Source organism: Pangasianodon hypophthalmus, chromosome 2 (genome assembly GCF_027358585.1).
Source record: "Pangasianodon hypophthalmus isolate fPanHyp1 chromosome 2, fPanHyp1.pri, whole genome shotgun sequence".
In the NCBI taxonomy this organism is placed as follows: domain Eukaryota; kingdom Metazoa; phylum Chordata; class Actinopteri; order Siluriformes; family Pangasiidae; genus Pangasianodon; species Pangasianodon hypophthalmus.
Genome location: NC_069711.1, coordinates 11,856,986 through 11,878,237, shown reverse-complemented (window position 1 = coordinate 11,878,237; position 21,252 = coordinate 11,856,986). Strand labels below are relative to the sequence as shown.

The window sequence follows — 21,252 nt, the reverse complement described above, 5'->3', positions numbered from 1 at the left end:
TGTCTAAACAGAGGAGTCTAGTCCACTCTGTCTAATCCACTGGGTGGTAGACATGATCACCTTGGCCTACCAAGCCTCTGCCATGACATACCACTGTGAGAGGATAGTATTCAGAGAACCACAGTTACATATGAAACTAGCATTGTGTTTACTACTAAGGCAAGACTAGTTTTTGCTTACCTGACAATCAGACATTTATGGCGCTATACACTATTATGGCCAAAAGTATGTGGACACCTGACCACCACACCCATATGTGGGCCTTCCTCAAACTGTTGCCACAAGGATGTAAATACACAATTGTCTAGAATGTCTTGTTTGCTGTAACATTAAGATTTCCCTTCACTGTGACTAATGGGCCCAAACTGGTTGCCTCATGACAACGCCCCTGTACACAAAATGAGCTCCATAAAGGCATGGTTTGCCAAGGTTGATATGGAAGACCTAGTGTGGCCCAAGCTCTGACCACCTTTAGGATCAACTGGAACGCTATCCGCGCACATCACTAATGTTCTTGTGCATGAATGGGCAGAAATCCCCACAACCACTTTTCAAAATCTAGTGGAAAGCCGTCCTAAAAGAGTGGAGGCTGCTCTACCAGCAAAGGGGCCGGACCAAGTCTGTGCTAATGCCCTTGGTTTTGGAATGGGCACATATGGGTGTGAGGGTCAGGTATCCACATACGTTTGGCCATGTAGTGTATGTTGCAAAATATATGCAATGTAGCATTTAAATAGTATATACTGTAATAACTGAGCATACAAAACAGTATCCATGTATGTGGTCATTAAAAGAAAGTGCAAGGAGCTTTGACATGGAAGCACAAAGTGGTATTTGTACAAGTAACGCACTGAAACAAGTTTGCTGAGAAGCTGCCACATGTGACAACACTGTTTGTTTGGCACCGAGAGGTGAGGAGTGCGAACTTTATCAGGGCCATGAGTCAAGTGGATTTTAAGACTTCAGGGGACAGGGAAATCTCAAAAGAACGGCTGTCACTTTCACTCCTATGATTGCTCTCTTTTAACACCCCTGCAGCCTTTCGACACTTGATTCCATGCCACTGTTTGCCATGATATGTCAATAGCTGACTCAGCACATCCATCACGTTTGGAAGTTCTAGATTCACTTAAAGCAGTGAAATAGACACTACAAATCCTTACCCAGTCTACATTTGCAGGCACACTGGGGTTTTTGTAAATAAAATCAACACGGTTTTGTCATAATAATGGATCTGATATTTGCATATTAGAGAATGCTTGGCCCATGCGGTCTGTGACACAGGTGTATACATCAGCACATGCAGTTAAGGCATCAGGTTTAATTTAAAATTACTTGTGTCTGTTTTGAGTTAACTAAAGAGGAGTATTAGCCCTTTCGATATACAGTATAGTCATTTCAGGGGATGTAATTTCCTATGTTACTTCCTGCATCAGTGAAATGCAGCTACAGTATATTGGATTTAGGTAGAGTGATATAACAGGGTTTTATGTAAATTCAGAAAACTGTGCTGGAGTTTCTGTTTTCATCTTTTGACAAACATTCTTGATTCTTAGCAACATACTAAACAACTAACCTAACATTTCAGCCATGTGCCTAACAAACTTCGATTTATTTCCATGTTTTCAACATACAATATCCTGCTTTACTGCCAAAGTAAAGTTGAGGTTTTGTTTTTCTTGTTGTGAGAAAAGAATTGATCCAGGGCAGTGGTGCCACAGTGGATAAGGTTATGAGTTAGTGTTTGCAAATTTATCAGTTTACATCCATCTACAGGGTGTCCCAAAAGTCTAAAAAAATCTGAGAAATTAAATTAATAAATAGGAGAAATTAAATTAACACTTTTTAGCAAAATGTCTTCCAAAAATTTCATACTTAGATTGTATATATATATATATACATACATATATATATATCAGTTTACATCCATCTACAGGGTGTCCCATATATATATATTGTGTGTGTGTGTATATATATATATATATATATATATATATATATATATATATATACACACACACACACACACAATATATATATATGGGACACCCTGTAGATCGATGTAAACTGATATATATATATATATATATATATATATATATATATATTTCCAGATACCCTTTAACAATGCCTTTGACAAAAGAAGAACATATTGCAATCATTCTCACATCACATTAACAAATTCACAAGACTGGAAGTGTTGCAGATCAACCGAGAAGTGGACGTCTTGGTGCTGGCATATATAGTTGCCTACTTCTGGGACACCCTGTATAAACTTAGCTCCAATATTAGCCTAAGGTAATGATACTATGACTCATTGGTGAGCAGCAATTATTTATAACTATGTATATAAACATATTCCTATATGGATTTTTGGACATAAACACCAAAATCCAATGTGCAGGAGTACAGAGTCAAAACAATAAAAACTGTGGCACTGTCCAGTTACTTACAGACTGCACTATAGTTATTATCATATACATAACTTTCTACGTATTTGCCAATAAAACAGCAATATGCAATATTTGAAGCAGGAGATGAAGCTTCAGAAACATTGCTAAGTTTGTGGCTGGCTCATTTGTGGGACATTATATGAGAGAATTGCTAGCCAGAGTCGGTGTAGCGAGTATAATACATGTTATCTAGCAGCAATCTCTGCCTGTCCTTTGCACAGATGAGCACCCACAGAGAAGTATTCGCTCTCTCTCTTTCTCTCTCTCTCTCTCTCTCTCACACACACAAGCACACACACACACACACACACACACACAGAGAGAGAGAGAGAGAAAAGCAGCTCTATACCCATGATGAACCATTCAGCTTCTCACTAAAGGATATATTCCAACACGATTCCCTGTCTGCATTCCTTTAGTGAATTCATACACTAGTTAGTCTGGTAAGAGGCTACACACTAACACATGAATTTCCTGAAAGCTCCATCCAGGTCTGTGTGTGCATGAGAGAGAATTGCAGAGCTTCTCTCAGGGTCCAAGCACATGCTGACAGGTAATCAGGCTGGTTCAGGCAATGCGCCAGGCATTATCGTGTGTACACACACACACACATACACACACATGCCAAAATGGAAAGCTTGGTGGCCCATTATGATTGCAGTGCCTGCATTTGTTATTCTTTGTATTGCTATTTGCCTGCAGGCCTCAGGCAATCAACACACACAGCACCACTGTGTACATGCAATCCCAACACACGTATAACTACTCTAGTGCAACTCTAAACTCTGTACACACGCACACCTATACAAATCAGTGTAGAAAACCCAACCACACACACACAGACCTTTGCATAATTATTTTCAATACAATCCCAGGCATGCACATGCAGGATTGTGCTGAAATGGGTATTTGTTTGGTTTATGTTGACTGGCTTGCTTTGTGGCAACTGAAATACATCAAGATTACGTGAGGTTGTTTTTATTAGCTTCCAGTTGTGATCTAAAACATATTTCTGCACACTTTCTGACAGGCAACAAGATACCCTGCAGCATGATAAGTTACTTTATTGTAATCTATAAAGCATTCATAACAGGCATTACATGATTGGAACACTTACAGACCATTTCTTACCAATTAATCTAGCAAAGTTAGTCAGTAGAATTTCTACACTTGGCCCAGCACTATCACTAAAGATGGTGTCTATTCTTGGTTTCCACAGTTGGAGAAGGCTCTACAAAATTCCAATATGACAAATGAATAAATACTGTATATGATATGTACAAATTGAAACGTATGAAATTAAAGGTTGCTTAGAGCCCAGAATTTGTAGGTACTAGGAGTGTAATGCAACGCCACTATCTCTGTATCTGTTTAGTGCTCCACATATTCACGTTTATCTGTATTTTAATTTTTATGGCCCTGAAAACACTGGAAAATACTCCAGGGCTGAAGGCAAAAGAAGTCATTTTTCATTCATATATAATAGCAACAAGTACCAATTTACAGAACATAACTTTACTGAACTCCTGAACCTCTACAGTTCTGTAGTCATAATGTCTGTGTGAGAATGACTATTTTCTGTATGTGTGTGACAGTACTGTCATATACACATTAGTGTTCATTTACTGATGTTAATTACTAATTTCAGAAAAAGCACAAACACTTGTCAGATAGCACTATTTCACTGCACCTCCAAAAAAAACCCTCTTTTTTTTTTTTTTTTTTTTAAAGTTTTTTAAGAAAAGAGCTTAGGATAAGCACCATATCTACCAGAATGCATGGTTCATATAAACACTTTAAAATGTGTGTGTGTGTGTGATCTATTAACTACCAATCAGGGTAGTTAATAGATCAGTCAAAATTATAATGGCATATAAAATATTAAAGATATTTAATGTGCAATAAGCACATCTTAACAAAAAACTTTTAAAAAGCTAAATTCAAGCACTTGAAGCACTTTGCACAAACCCTGAGAATGTTTTATGCTAATTAGTCTGAGAATAGAAGACAAGCTATTTATATAGAGAGATGAAAAAGGCCACAAACATGAAAACGATTAAAACCTAAACTGGCAAGCAAGAGATGTACAGGCTGGCACGTGGCGCTAAAATTACAGCCTCTGTCTCTCCTTCTCTCTCTGTCTACTTCCTCTTTTAAGCTTCAACATGCTCTGGAGGACAGAAAGTGAGAATAGACACCACAAGCTGTGAGTTGCAGCCTGGAACCTAGTGTGAATGTAAGCATAGCATAAAAGCGTGTGTCTGAAGCATGCAATTTCACTCATCTCTCAGCTGTGATCCAAGTATGCGAAAAAGCGTTAGTGTGAGCTCTGAGGCGAATGTGTGAAAGGAAGGAGACTGGAACGAGAGTTCTTTTTCACCTCTCCTAACCACCAGGGGCAGTGTGTAACACTCCTTGTGTGCATGCGCATCCATTCGGAGATATTCCAACAAGGTCATGTAGTGACATATGACACGGTACTTGCAATAAAAACTGAAGTCAAATAACAACAATCTTTCCATCATATGACTACATGAGAATGGTATGGAGCTTTCTGTTTTGCAGTCTTAGGTATGCACCATATCATCTGAAAGGCTTTAGTGATTTTTGTCTGTTGTACCCATCTGGGGTTGAACGCTTTCTCCTCATGAACCTCGGATATTCTTCATTAAGGTATTCCTTCCACCTAAATGGCTGTTTGTTTTTCTTTTTTTTTTTTTTTTTTTTTAACAATTAGGTTGTATTAGCCCTAATTTAGCCAACTAAAATTTGTAAATGCCTTGCATAGAAATGTCCAGATAAACAACTGACAGACTGAATGGTGTGAACAATTATATTTTATAATAGTTATATTTTAATGTTTAAACATTAGTAACTAGTTCATTGCTATAAATAAGACCTTACTAAGTGATTTCTCAGTACCTTGAATTTGAAACGGAGAATAAATGCATACTTCTCTGTCCATTCCTTCTGTTTTTGTAAACAAGCCACGTTGTCACTTTACTGATGGATGTCTGAAAACTTTCCCCTTTCTGACCTAATGTCTCTCAACTTGTAGCTAGTCTCTGGTCCGATGGGCTGCCTTCAGCTAAATAATCTACATAAATACATGTGATTGGATTGGAGTCGCAACAGAGGATTTGTTACAGGAGCTGCACTGGTTGACATTTAGAAAAACTGGAGTCACTGAACTACAGCCATTTTTATTTCATATATTTATCGGCTCCGATACTTTGCTGGGTCTGTGCCTGGATCATGACAGAATCTCTTGGAAAACAAGCACTGTGTAGTCAGTGCTCCATCTCCTTTAACTGCTGAGTCTGCCATTCTTTGATGGGATTCCCACTAATTCTCAGCTCTTTGGTTTTGAAGGGCTAGTCCTTCCACACAAATGTCTGCCACTAGACAGCCACTGCTAACCATGCTACAGGACTTGCACTCATGCAGACTTTCCTGAGTGTCTTTAAAATCAATAAGGTGCATCAGCTATGCCCCCACTGCCTTGGCATTGACCATCTTAAGAACGCTGTCTGACTCAAACATCTTGTGTGTTGACTGCACAGTAATGCTAGTGCAGACACCTGCTTGGTTGGCAGATTTAAATCCTGGCTCAGAGCTGAATCTGGCCCAAGCCCATCAGTCTAAACAGCCTGTTGTTTGTAAACAACCAATAAGCACAAAAAGAAGCCCAGAAAGCAGTCTGAGTTGTGATTGAGATCAAAAGATGAATATGAGGGCATAGATCAGAATTTCAGTTTTAATTTCCTGATATTTACATCTAGATGTGTTACTTAGAACATGGCAACTTTGATGGCAGACCACCCAAATCTTATGTGAGCAAAATTATTGGAACAGATAGTTTTAAAGTAAATAACACTTAATATTTGGTTGCATATCCCTTGTTTTCAATGTCTGCACCAGCCGGTGACCCACTGACATCACCAAACTGTTGCATTCTTCTTTTATGATGCTTTTCCAGATTTGTACCACAACGTCTTTCAGTTGTTGTTTGTTTTGGGGGGTTTCTCCCTTCATTCTCCTCTTCAGGAGGTGAAATGCATGCTCAATTGGGTTAAGTTCTGGTGATTGACTTGGCCAGTCTCTAAAACCTTCCACTTGTTTCCCCTTTGTTGTGTTGGCAGTGTGTTTTGGGTCATTGTCTTACTGCATGATGAAGTTCCTCCCAGTTACATTGGATACATTTCTCTGTAAATTGACAGACAGAATGTTTCAGTAGACTTCTGAATTCATTCTGCTGCTACCATCATGAGTTACATCATGCATAAAGATTAGTGAGCCCATTCCAGAAGAAGCCATGCAAGCCCAAGCCATGACACTACCTCCACTGTACTTGACCAATGAGCTTGTATGTTTTGGATCCAGAGCAGATCCTTTGTTTCTCCACAATTTGGCATTTCCATCTTTTTGGTATAGGTTAATCTTGGTTCCAGAACTTTTCTGGATCATCTCTGTATTTCTTTGCAAATTCTAATCTGGCCTTCTGATTCTTACTGCCGATGAACGGTTTGCATCTTGTGGTATGGCCTCTATATTTCTGTTCTCAAAATCTTCTTCGAATGGTGGATTGTGATACCTTCACCGCTGCCCTTTGGAGGTTGTCGGTGATGCCACTGACAAAAACTGTTGTTTTTGGGTTTATCTTCACAACTTTCACAATGTCCTCAACTGCTGTTGTTTTTCTTGGCCGACCTGTTCAAAGACTGGTTAATATACTTGTGGTTTGTTTCATTTTCAGGACATTCCATATTGTTGTATTGGCTATGCCCAATGCTTGTGCAATGGCTCTGATTTATTTTCCCTCTTTTCTCAGCTTTAAAATGGCTTGCTTTTCTTCCATAGACAGCTCTCTGGTCTTCAGGTTGGTTTAAAGAGTAGACATTTAGAGCTATTAATTGTTTAAACAATCAATCTAACAGGGCACACCTGGGCAACAAGAAACACATGTCAGTCACTTGAAACTGGGTGGGTCCAAACAAAAGGTACCATGTTCTCAGTTGTTTAACACATCTAGATAGTAAATATCAGGAAGGTTGAATGAAAATGATTTTTTTTTTTTGCACCATTCTGTGCAAATTCTAGAGACTGTTACATGTGAAAATCCCAGGAGATCAGCAGTTTATGAAATCCTCAAAATAGCCCATCTGGTTCCAACATACATGCCATGAACAAAATCAGAGAGATCACATTTTTTCTCTATTCTGATGTTTGATGTGAACATTAACTGAAGCTCTTGACCTGTATCTGCATAATTTTTTGCATTGTGCTGCTGCCACATGATTAGCTGATTAGATAACCTGCATGAGTACAAATAATAAAGGAGATTCCTAATAAAGTGGATGGTGAGTACTACATGCCATTTATGCCAAGGCTACTAATTAGAAGATAGTGAGTTCAAATACTGGCACTGCCAAGCTGCCATAATTGGGCCCTTCTATTCTAAAAAGCCTTAAATAGTGTGCTAAACAGTGTGCCATGTTTGTCTGGGTAGCTCTGTGGGCCTGCTGCCAAATAAGCCCTGGACAGTAGGGTGCAGGTTTTGAAATCACAAATCTAGCACAGAACCACAGGCCATACTTTTAGGACATGACATGCTGGTCTTGTCTTCCAACACTTACAGGGTGCTGGACTGCTTCTCACACCATCAGGTTTTGGTAAGGCTTTATGAACTCAATTCAAGGCTCATTTCTCATGTTCATTGAGAGGATAATATATTGACCCAGCGGCCAGTGATGAAGATAGTGTTTGGACACAGGGGGCATGACAACAGGAAAAGGCAAATGGAGTTGCTCTTTAACCCTTGTTCTATGTTCGAGTCAGTGTTTATAAAGCATTTTATAAAATTTCATGAAACTACTTTTAAACCATTAAAAAAAAATTTGAGTACCTATTATTATATTGACCTTTTAAGGCAACCTTATTTCTAGGCAATATCATAATATTTACACTCCTTTTAGGATTTTTTAAAAACTAAATTTACCAGAAATTGTACTACATTTTTGAGTAAAAGAAGCACAATTTGTTTCATTTGGAGTACTGGATACCATAGAAAAACCTTACTGAATGATTGATTCAGACCTGAAGGTTAGTCTGCTATAGTACATCAATATTTAGCCAAAATACTTGTATTTCAAGCATTAGAAATTCAGTCAGGTTAAAAGATAAAATGAACTATGCCACTCTGAAAAAAAAATGGCAGTGTAAATGATCATTGTCCAATGTAAATGTCATTGCTGCATTATTCATTCGATTTCACTAACTGTTTTACCCTGGTCCTGATCATCATGGACTCCGAGCCTATCCTGGGAACACTGGGTAGGGCAGAGAAGCAAGGCAGAGATATACAGTCAGGTCCATAAATATTGGGACAGTGACACAGTTTTGGTAATTTTGCCTCTGTACACCACCACAGTGGATTTGAAATGAAGCAGTCAAGATGTGACTGAAGCGTAGACTTTCAGCTTTAATTCAAGGGGTTTAACAAAAATATTGCATTAACCGTTTAGGAATTACGGCCATTTTTTACAGAGTTCCTCCATTTTCACAGGCTCAAAAGTAATGGGACAATTGACTGATAAGCAGTTTCATGGCCAGCTGTGGCCTGTTTCCTCCTTATGTCATGATAAATTAAGGAGATAAAAGGTCTGGAGCTGATTCCAAGTGTTGAATTTGCATTTGGTAGCTGTTCATGGGAACTCTCAATATGCCGTCCAAAGAGGTGTTGATGCAAGTGAAGGAGGCCATCATTAGGCTGAAAAACCAAAACAGACCTATCAGAGAGATAGCAGAAACTGCCAAATCAACAATTTGGTACATTCTTAAAAAGAAGGAATGCACTGGCGAGCTCAGCAACACCAAAAGGCCTGGGAGACCACAGAAAACAACTAAAGTGGATGATTGCAGAATTCTTTTCTTATTGAAGAACAACCCCTTCACAACATCTAGCCAAGTCAGGAACACTCTGGAGGAGGTAGGCCTATCATTGTCAAAGTCTACAATCAAGAGCCACCTTCATGAATGTAAATACAGACGGTTTACCTCAAGATGCAAACCGCTGGTAACACTCAAGAACACAAAGGCCAGATTAGACTTTGCTAAAAAAACCTCTAAAAAAAGCCTGACCAGTTCTGATGCAAGATTAACTTGTACCAGAATGATGGGAAGAGAAAAGTATGGAGAAGGAAAGGAAGGGCTCATGATCCAAAGCATACCACATCATCCGTCAAACATGTGGAGGCAGTGTTATGGCATGGGCATGTTTGGCTGCCAATGGAACTGGGTCACTGGGGTTTATTGATAATGTGACTGTTGATAGAAGTAGCAGGATGAATTCTGAACTGTACAGAGCTGTACTTTCTGCTCAGATTCAGTCAAATGCTGCAAAACTGATAGGACAGCGCTTCACAGTACAGATGGATAACAACCCAAAACATACTGTGGAAGCAGCCCAAGAGCTTGGAAATTAAATGTTCTTAAATGGCCGAGTCAGTCACCTGACCTCAACCCAACTGAGCTGCTTTTCACTTACTGAAGGCAAATCTGAAGGCAGAATGACCCACAAACAAGCAGCAACTGAAGATGGCTGCAGTAAAGACCTGGCAAATCAACTCAAGGGAGGAAACTCAGCATTTGGTGATGTCCATGGGGTCCAGACTTCAGGTAGTCATTGACTGCAAAGGATTTACCTCCAAGTAATAAAAATAATCCTAATATTTATGATTATATTAGTTTGTCCCATTACTTTTGAGCCTGTGAAAATGGAGGAACTCTATAAAAAATGGCTGTAATTCCTAAACGGTTAATGCAATATTTTTGTTAAACCCCTTGAATTAAAGCTGAAAGTCTACGCTTCAGTCACATCTTGACTGCTTCATTTCAAATCCACTGTGGTGGTGTACAGAGGCAAAATTACCAAAACTGTGTCACTGTCCCAATATTTATGGACCTGACTGTAAATGGGACACCAGTCCATCACAAGGCATCATCCATCACACTTATTTGCACACTGATTTATCCCATTCCACCTACTGGCATGTTTTTGGGAGGTGGGAGGAAACCAGGAGGAAGCCCACATGAACCATGCTGAGGAAGAAGACTATCAGAAAAAGAACTCTGTGTTGAAAGAAAACACAGTGAGGAAGAATACAGTGATCTGGAACATGGTGACAACATAGAGAGAGTGTGAGACAGAAAGCCAGTGAGAGTAACAAAGAGAGAATTCTTATTCTTATACCATTTTATCCATTCACTTTCTATGGATGGTCTGATTTGACCGAGAGCCCAAATCTAAACTACCTAAAAGTCAATGAAACTAGTTATCATTAATTTTATGTGTTCAATGCAGACCTTGGACAATATCATTAAACCTGATGCCAGTTACATGAGATAAAACCATAGTTATAAGGAAAACAGCAAATTTAACCAGAATACAAGAGAAGGATAAACCAATAACTGACAATGCATACACAAAATTCCAGCACATAGGACGCACAATTTGATTCAGATGGAAATAGGTGAAAAGAACAATTCATTCTTTGGATTAGACATCATTAATTATATTATTTTCATCAAATCTCATGAGCATGAAAACAATAGATTGACTATGGATCCAAGAGAGTAACGTTATTACTTAGTCACTCATTTTCCACCAAGAAACAAATCACATTCAACATACATAAACATAATACAAATTTGTTCATTCAGTCATCTTCAGTAACTGCTTTATCCTGCTCAGGGTCACGATGGATCCGGAGTCTATGCTGCCTCCGGGGTTTCCTCCAGGTCCCATCCATTGTGTAGTCCCGCATTGTGCCCAGTGTTCCCGTTTCCACCTCAAATCTGACCAGGATAAACCAGTATGCAACGCTGCTCTCTACATAATTAGCTGGTGCAATTTCTTTGCCTCTCCATGTATGTATACAAAGCTTGTGAGAAAAAGGAAGCAGGAGATGCCAGAACATGGACCCATTTGGCTGGACCTTTGGGAAAGAATGTGAAGTCATTCCCACTGTAGTATCACCATAGCTGCCAAAAAAAGTGTACTTGCTTGTCTGCATGCACATGAAGACAACCAGTACTACTTATGGCTCTAAGCTGCTTTAAACTGGCCTCAGTTGACACTTGGACTCTCTTATCAGTTCTACCTGGTACTCTGGAGTTCTCAGTGCTGGTGATGGAGCAGAGGTTTCATCACACTATAGTAGAACCACAGACAAATAGGCAGTCAGAGAGAGAGAGGAAGAAGGAAGCATGAGGTTACGTAAGTAGGATTCACCACCTCCCCTTCATCACCTCTCCAGGGGGTTGTCAAGCTGTTAATTGACGAGTAGAACACTTTCTCTACTCCCTTGTGATCCATCCATCCCTCACACACACACACGGCACTATAAGACACTTACACTTTATTATGAGATAATTACGGTGCATCAGGACAGTGTGGAGCTTAACTCTAAAATGGCACTTAAAGCCCAAGCAGGCGTCTGCCCATAATGACGCGTCATGTTGCTGTGCGTTTTTAATTATGACAAGAGTTCCGACGACGCGTGCCACTCTACATAAACGAGTCCAATTAATTGCAGGCGCTGTCGCTTATCTGTCCCTCGCTGAACAGTGGTGATTCATTGTCAAATTAGTGCCTGCCTGTCTCAGCAGAGAGAGAGAGAACAGAGAGAAGGAGAGAAGAAAAGAGGGGGAGGAGAGAGAGAGAGAGAGGAGAGAAGCAGCTGTGGTGCTGCAATGCTAACAGTGACAGGGTTAGGGTGAACAAAAGAGCAAGGCTGACAGGAAAGCTACTACTCTGTGACACAGAGCAGATAGGCTGGAGTGTGTGTGTGTGTGTGTGTGTGTGTGTGTGTGTGTGTGTGTGTGTGTGTGTGTGTGTTTTCCTCTCACACCTGGGTTTTGTGAGTGGGACAATTTCCACTGGTCTGTCATTAAAGCAAAGCTGTGGAACAGGACACATTCTTCTGCTATCATCTCTCACATGCTTTATTAGTCACACACAAACACACACTCAACTTTTCTTAATGTTTGCCATTCTCCTTACATTCTGTCAGCTGTCTATATAATATCTACTCAGGAGGAAAATTCCAGGTTCTTTGGTGCCTCAAGCTGTAACCGAGAGGGGGGAAAAAAACCCTAAATGACGCACCAGCATCCAGCCAATCAGGATGAGGATGTGTTCCTATTCGACTGTCAGTTCAGAAAGGCGCTCATTATTTTTGCAGGAATGAAAACAGAGGAAGTTTAGTTAATGCACAAATTTATTGGGATTAGTTTTATAAAATCACTTTGTAAATGTCTACTTAAAAAACTTTATAGATAAAAAGGTTTGATGAACAGAGTGCTGGAGAATGAGTCATGTAAACAGGGCAAAGACAAGACAAGTACAACACAGTATACAATTGGTCACGTCGTTATACAAGTTCATCCCATTATAACCACTTTAGTTAACAAGGAAGGGTTATAATTAAGTGTATATTTGGCAAAACTGCACTGTTAAAAGAACTTGGCAGTACTTGACCCCACCCCCTATGAGCTACGACTCCAAACGCTCTGTAATATTACTCTATACTTTCAAAACATACTGTATTTAATTATTAAGTAGAATTTTTTTGTTTGTATTCACAGCAGCAGTAGTTAGCTTGAGACAGAAAATGGTCCATGCTGATGCATACACAGATTTGTGGTTGACATTTGCTCTGCAGTTAACGGTTAAGATTGATTTGTAAACACTGAGTGTCTTTGCAAAACAATGATCCATCAGGAACTGTGCAAGGTCTCATAAGGATTGTTGAGTTATATAAAAATGAATGTAAGCTAAGTATCGGTTACTCTAGCTGGAGGTTCATCCAGGATTAAGACTATCAGAGACATACAACTAGAGCTGTCTATTTTGTGTTGCCCAAGCCAGACTAGCTTGGCCAGTCTGATATTTACTTCCTGTTCAACTTGAGCTTGCATTTAAGTACCAGTATTTTCAGGCTCTTGATTCATCACTTAAAAAACGAAAATCAAAAAGCATGGGCATCCCAAACTAAATCACACACATCAGGTCTTGTTATACATCACGAGAGAGCTGCAATGTGAAGAAAACTAGTTGTAGATAGTCTATTTGCACTACTGGGCTCATTAAGACTTTTAGGTTTAGAAAAAAAAATAACATTTTGTTCTTAGAGTCAGCAGAATTCTGTGCAGTGATGAAGGTACTCAAGCAGCATCTAGCAACATTTCACTTTGTGTTTTACCAACAAGGCTCATATAAAGTAGAAAAAGTGTTCTATCCCAATACTGATACATTTCTCACTGTTTACGCTGCTGCGAGTAGCCGAAAGGCTCCTAGATGGATGTGGAGCTTCACTCGTTTCTCAGTCTCGGCTCCGCGTTAGTGGTCGGAGAAGCCTGGCATGGGGAAAGGCCGAGCGAATGCCTCCACCCGACTGCGCAGGTCACCAATCCGTGCAACAGTCTCAGGATCCTCCAGAAGGAAGCTCTTAAACTCCGCTAATTTCTCTACATGCCATTAAAGAGAGACAAGACAGGTGAGAAGGAGTGAGTGTGGACGTGAGGAGAGTCTACAGCACAGAATCACCAGTAATTAAAGAAGCAGACTTCTGTGTGTAAGCCAAATCACTGTTGCAATGAAAACACTGAAAGGCATTTTCTTCCTTTCTTTTGATACCACATAGGGGTGCACAAATCACTAGCCTGGGCACCTGGGACAAGATTACATGTCTGGGCTATTAGTTTTTATTCATAGTCTCCCGCCAGATAAGTAGACTCAGAAGACTAGCAGTCAATAATCTTTTCTCATGTTTTTTTTTCCGTTTTTTGAATATTTTATTCAACAACAAGAGAAAGGAAAAAAAAGCATACTCGCTGTTGACATTCACAAAACAAATGTTTTATTTGGTTTGCATATTTAAAGAACGGTGGTAGACACACCTCACTGCTGTAACTATAGTGAACGTTACTCGTTCTGAATCCTACCAAACTAATTAGCTTGCATGGATGACATGCAACCTTTTCAGAATAAGGTATGTGGAAACACTTAACAAAATAAAGTGCACCGTAAAGTTGTCACAACACACAGCTACCTCATGCTAAAACATGTCAAGAAAAAATAAGGACACCAGGCTCAAATAATATTTTTAAGGATGCAAACGTAATGTGCTACCTCAGACACTTTATACACTCGTCTGTTAATGCATTTAACTAGCTAACTAGCTCGCCATACTTTATTACATTCTGTTTGCTAACCACTTTTTAGCCTAGGTAAAGGTTTCTAAGCAACCAAAATATAAGGCTGGTCTTGCCTGATGGGCTAGTTCATGGATTTATGATTTGTCCATTCCAGCTACATAAGCCTTATGGGTTCCTTATATGTAAAAGGCATAGAGCTGAGAAGCTCTGTTCTGACTGAGGGCGGGGCTAATTTTCCAAACCAGAAAAGTTTAAAAGGAAGCCTATAATGAGGAATCTAGCCAGATCCATTGTATGACACTACAGTGTATCACAGTTTCCATGTCTTTGAAATCACAGGTATAGAAACATTATAAAGTGCCCTATAAATGAGAAATGGTAAAGATATTACGAACTCACTGGTCTTTTTCTTGACGTCCAGAGCGATTTTGAAGCCTTCGTCCAAAAAGTCCACAACACGCTCAAAGTCTGCCTCTTTAAACTGCCGAGAGGTCAGAGCAGGGGCACCTGGTACGCAAGAGGCAAAGAAAAGAGCAAGCAACAACCATATGAGTGTCAGGGATGTTGCAGAGTAGGAGTCTGAGTGTGTATGTAATGTGCAACGTACCCAGTCGCAGGCCTCCAGGGGTGAGTGCACTCTTGTCCCCGGGGCAGGTGTTTTTATTGGCTGTAATGGAGACCAGCTCCAAAACCCTTTCAGCACGTGCTCCATCCATTCCCTGTGGTCTCAAATCAACCAGCACCAGGTGATTATCAGTCCCACCTGAGAGAACGACAGAGAGATGGAGAGAAAGTGAGAGGGAGAGAGTACAGTAATCAAGATAGCCCCCATCTAGGGATTTTGATATTAATTTACTGTCATTAAAAAGTCAGGAAATAAAAACACTCGCATTTCCAGCAATTTCAGACATGAAATATTTTGGGTTAGTGTGTTCACCTGATACAAGAGTATATCCTTTTTTCAGCAATGCATCAGCCATGGCTTTAGCATTCTTCATCACCTGTGCAATATATTCTCTAAACACTGGGGTGTTGGCCTAAGGACAGGATGGGGTGGGGGGAGAGAGGGAAAACAGATATGCAGAAAGGTCACAAGATGTGTATAATCCAATATAGATATGACTGATTTTTTTTTCCCAAAAAAAAAAACTGACTGATCTGTCTGTGTGAGCACACACATGTGAGAGACTACTGCAAGAATGAGAAATCACTTCCACCCAAAATTTAAGCCCATAACATGTTGGTATTTTGTTAGATCAATGTCTTTATTGAATAACTGTTAACAAGATAGTGCAATAGTTTATTATTACTGCAGTTGCAATAATAATTACTGAGGACCCCAAGTACTTTTAGCCCAATGTGCATAAGGCTAATGTTCATTTTAGTTTGCATGTAAACATCTAAACAATTCAAAAGAAACTATGTAAGGGAGAGGGGGAAAAAGAAAGAGAAAAGCAATGTTTGTATTTATAATGTACCTGTCTCAGAGCCACAGCAACCCCAGCGATAGCGTGATTGTGGGGACCTCCCTGGAGAGAGGGGAAGACTGAGAAGTTGACCTTGTCCTCAAGGTCATACATCACCTGAGCACCTTTCTTATCCACAGAGCGCACGCCCTTACGGTAGAATATCAGGCCAGCTCTGCAGAGGAAGGAGAAGAATTTACATTATAAATGGACAAACAAAGCACTTCACTTAAGATACTGAACTGAACTTCACCTGAACTAAAACACAATTAACACCTAATGTGTTTAGGATATTTTTACTAATTAATTAGTTAATTAATTAGAGGGAAATAAATCTTGTTTATCTATCCTGCGTCTGAAGGATTACTCTGTCATTACCTAGGTCAGTGAATAGTAGTGCTCGACACACATGTATGTCCTCTCACACACACAGTACCTGGCTCCTCTGAGGGATTTATGTGTGGTTGTGGTGACGAGGTCAGCATGATCAAATGGAGAGGGAACAGCTTTAGCAGCCACAAGGCCACTAATGTGGGCCATGTCTGCCAGCAGGTACGCATTTAACTCAGTACACAGCTAGAACAAGAGAGAGAGGGATTTTTAAAAATAAAACACAGTGTAAATATTTCTATTTCTCTTCTTACAGTTCAGATTGCAAAAATTCAGGAGGAGAATATTGAGGAGGAATATAAAGGGAGCGATACAGAGACAGCCAGCAGTAGCCAGAATAAGTATGCGCCATAAAAACACCAGACGGAATACCTTTTTAAAATCTGCTTTCTAAGGAAAATGATCATGTGGACGTCTACATACACTGAGGAGGAAGTGACATCACCACAAGTCACTAGATTTTTCCATTTTATCTGATTATCAACTGATATTTTTATGCATGGGTCTGCAAGCATATATATATATGTGTCTGTGTGTGTGTGCCTGTGTGTGTGTGCCTGTGTGTGTGTGCCTGTGTGTGTGTGCCTGTGTGTGTGGCTGATGTTTATCAAGCAGTAAAATCAGGCCAGAGCAACAAACAGGAAACACATCTGGCCTTGCAGGGGGATAAAGAGCCATAAAAGAAGAGCCAGAAAGGAAAGGGGAGGGAGGGATGGATGGAGAGAAGGATGGATGGATGGATGTTGTGGCTGGATCTCAAATGGCGTTCTACACTATATACATGAGAACACTAGATAAGATGCCCTACATAGAGTATAGCATAGCTACTATGCACAAATAAAGTGAATAGGAAGCCATTTGGGAATGAACCCATCTCCCTGATGACAGATTTTACTTTGATCACATGGAGGAAATGTAAATCTGTACAGTTAAATATGCAGCTATAAGAAAACATTAATTGTGGGCAAATAAATAAAAACAAATCTGAAATATTAAATTGTTGTAGAAAACTATGGTGTTGCCAAAATAGGAATTTTATCAATTGAAACAAACTCTAGCGGACTACTCTAGCCTACTACTGAAGAATTTTGTGGAGGTCGAGAAGCAGACATCAATGAGTACGATTCGGTGATGAACTATTTTTACCTCCACCTGTACGTCCTGCGCATGGTACCTGGGCCCAAAGTGTAACCAAATTCAGAATGGGTACTTAGGCACAGCTAACATGTGGGTGGAAATAGTAATAAAATGTGTGATCAGTGCTGACATGCTGAACTGTGCTACGTAAAAGTGCTGTAAGACTGTTATATCACACTGTAATTTTATTTATTTATTTATTTTTTAAACTAACTAAAGAAAGGATCCATTCCTGAGGTGTATGCAGTGTAACAAGACAAACGATATAGAGAATGAGGTCAAACAGACTGCTATGCCGTATGCAGCCAAATTCTGGCGTGATAATTATAGAGAACAGGACTATTTTGCTTCTCTATAAAGGAGGGGTAGATTAGCATAATGCTGTGTTACAGCTCTGACTAGCACACTACTGATGAACACATTCTTTCAGCACCGTTTGGTACACCAGCTGTTTGCAAAACACAGCCTTTATCATATGACATGCTGCATTAGAGGAAAGAAGCCAGAACGATGCACTGGTATTTCTGTTGAATCAGGAAATAGTAATCAAACTCTAATGCACATGCACTTATTAATAACTATTTATTAATCTGTATGGTATTCATGTTGGCACCGTGGCATGACGACACATGAAAATTGAATTTTATCACAAAAACACAGCATCGTGTCAGTGGACATGACTGCTCCATTTAACAGCTGAGTGTATAAGCTTACTTTATAAAACTGTTACAATATTAACATACGTGCATGTCCACTCTGCAGTCTGCTCCATGTCCACATGTCCACACAGCAATAAACTGTCTACAATTGCAGTGAAAGGCATTTACTGTTATTTAACTGACTAATTTGTAGATATGTGTAGATTGGAGCATCAGTACAGTATAAACATTATTTATATTACTGATATGTAAGGAAAATATCCAACAAATCAAACAACTTGCCTTCCCAAACAGGAATACTAAATACTCAATTATTAAAATAAAAGAAAATGAGCCTACATATTGAAAGAGAATATTAAATGGTGGTGCATAGCACATTAATGAGCAACCAATAATGCACATGCAAAATACTTCCCTTTTAATGAAAAAAGAGCAACTTTTTGCATACACATAACTCTTTTTTTCTACCATTCAGATCCAGCCTTTTTCCCCCCAGATGTGCGGCAAGCAACAGTAAAGGAGCAAGGCTACTGCTATTTAAAAATAAGCATCTCCTCCATTTCTACTGACCAAAAAGACCACAGTTTCATCTTTTCAAAGGTCAAAGTTCACCTACATAACGTAGGCAAGAAGAGAAAGTACCTGCTAACAGAAACAACTACACCCCGTATCCTTTCCCCTTCAGTGAACTGGCAGGTGAGCTTTAGCTATGCACCTACTATGGTACTCATTGTGTTTTTATATCCTATTATATAATCCTGTATAGCAACATGGGTTATAAATTGAGGGACATTTATACAGGAAACTGAGGAATTAATGAGCAACAGGTGAGAGCTTTTAGTAAACTGGAGTTTAATGAGTTCGACTGTCTGAGTGGGGGTATGGTGGTCAGTGAGGGATTCTGGGAATTGGAGTTCCCAGAAGTGGTGACTAGATAGTTCTCAAACTAAGCTTATTCTATCAATTACTAAACAATTAGTATCTCTTGACTGACCTCGTGACTTAGGGCTTGGTCTTGTGAATTCAGAGTAATACTGACGCTGCATAGTTGTGGTCAAGAAATTCAAAAAGTGGGCATGTGAACCGGAAAGAGGCAGAGTGGCTGAGTCTCATGGACCTCTTCCAATGAGGAAAGACAACACATGGTGCAGCTCTAAAAACATCCTCATCATGAAGATGGGATAACAGCAACAGTACGAGTGTGCGCGAGACAGAATGAGAAAGCAGGATAAGGGTGTGTGAGAGACGAAGAGATATGCGAGGTGTGTGTGTGCGTGTGTGTCTCAGAGTGAACGTGGCAGAGAGCATCTGTGTGACAATGTACGAGAAGTGTGAAAAAATCCAGGAGTGCCAGGAATAAGCAATTTAACAAATGTGTGTTCGTGTGAAAGAGAAAAAGATACAGAGAGAATGAGGGGGGAAGAACGACCGCAAAAAGAGGGCAGATGGAGAGGGTTATAATGATAGAGAAAGTGTAAAGCAGTGAGGGAGAGGTGTGTGGCACCTTCTTGATGCGAGCATAGTCGATGAGGCGGGCATAAGCGCTGGTGCCAGCGATGATCAGCCTGGGCCGAAACAGCTTCGCAGTCAGCTCCATCTGGTCGTAGTCTATCAGACCTGTTTTAGGCTAGGAGGAGAAAAAGTAAGAAAAAAGGAGAAAGGAATAAGAGAGAATGGAGAAAAAAAAAAAAGAAAGAGAGAGAGAGAGAGAGAGAGAAATCTCATTCCCACATTCATGATACTCTTTTTTGCACTTTTTAATTTCTACCCTATTGCAATGCAAAACAACATGAAATACAGTTCAGCCCAAGCTTCAGACATGTGCAGGGAATATGAAAGGTACAAATTCAGATCTTTATGAGTGAAATCTTCATGAATATTTATGAGGATGGAGAATGGGATTTGGGGGTGGGAGTGACTCCCATTTTGGGTCGTTTTCATTTTGTTAACAGCACTGAAAGTTAAAGAATGTTAAAGAACATTCCTTCTCAATGCGGGTAGCATTTAACACACAAGTAACTTTTGCAAGACGCAGAAACAAAGCTCTGAACGTGAGCATGAATATCCAGACACTTCACTGCTCATGGCAAAGTAGTTCTGCCCACTCACCTGATGTGTAGACAGAAGGACATTGTAATGAAATGTATACCTCACACTGAATGTACAGGAGGTCGAAAGTACGCATGCACATACATGATGCTGATGGACTACACAGAGAGGACACAAAGTGAAAATGACTGACCAACTCTAAACAAGAAGAGGAATATCCAGCAATAGAGATTCGTTGGAATACGGCTACAGCAAAATAATAATAATAATTATTATTATTATTATTATTATTATTATTATAATAATGTGTGATGCTTCTCAAATTCTTTCCTATAGTTGCTTTGAAGAATTCATGTTTCCACTTAATTTTCACAAAAGCCTGTGGAACACTAGCCTCAAAACAGCCACAAAGCATCAATGACCCACCACATATTTTACCCTGGGAATCAGATTATTCCTTGAAGTACCTTTATTAGTAGAGATGGCACAATGCCACTTTTCATTTCTGATACAAATATTAATACTGAAACCTTGAGTATTAGCAGATATTGATACCCATCCAATATTTAAAAAAAAAACTACTCTTTAAATTTTACTTTTTTTTCTTCTTTTTTTAAACTTTATCATTAATTGCTTTAGATAAAAATGCATAGCTTTTAATATAATAAAAATCTTTTCCACATCCAATTCCAATCTTTTCAGTTTGTATTCAGATTGAATTCACTCTTTTTTCTCTCCACTATTTGTTGCTGGTATCAGACCAGTACTGCTCCTGGACATCCGAGAGGTGCATCTCTACTCATCATCCCAAAATGCTTACAGGGTTCATTTCATCATGCCATATTTCTTCACATATAAAAGGAAACCTATAAAAATCCT

General features: G+C 39.5%; 1 protein-coding gene across 1 annotated transcript in view; it reads right to left on the bottom strand.

Annotated features, from left to right (window-relative positions):
• Nucleotides 1-12,715: 12,715 nt before the first annotated feature.
• Nucleotides 12,716-21,252, bottom strand: part of shmt2 (serine hydroxymethyltransferase 2 (mitochondrial)) — a 35,258-nt gene continuing 26,721 nt past the window's right edge. Inside the window, exons 6-12 of the mRNA XM_026923995.3 lie at nt 19,829-19,951; nt 16,575-16,714; nt 16,151-16,313; nt 15,610-15,709; nt 15,280-15,435; nt 15,072-15,179; nt 12,716-13,982 (exon numbers count right to left, since the gene is read on the bottom strand). Coding sequence (XP_026779796.2) covers nt 13,855-13,982; nt 15,072-15,179; nt 15,280-15,435; nt 15,610-15,709; nt 16,151-16,313; nt 16,575-16,714; nt 19,829-19,951 — 918 coding nt within the window. The 3' untranslated portion in view covers nt 12,716-13,854. The remainder of the gene's footprint in view (nt 13,983-15,071; nt 15,180-15,279; nt 15,436-15,609; nt 15,710-16,150; nt 16,314-16,574; nt 16,715-19,828; nt 19,952-21,252) is intronic.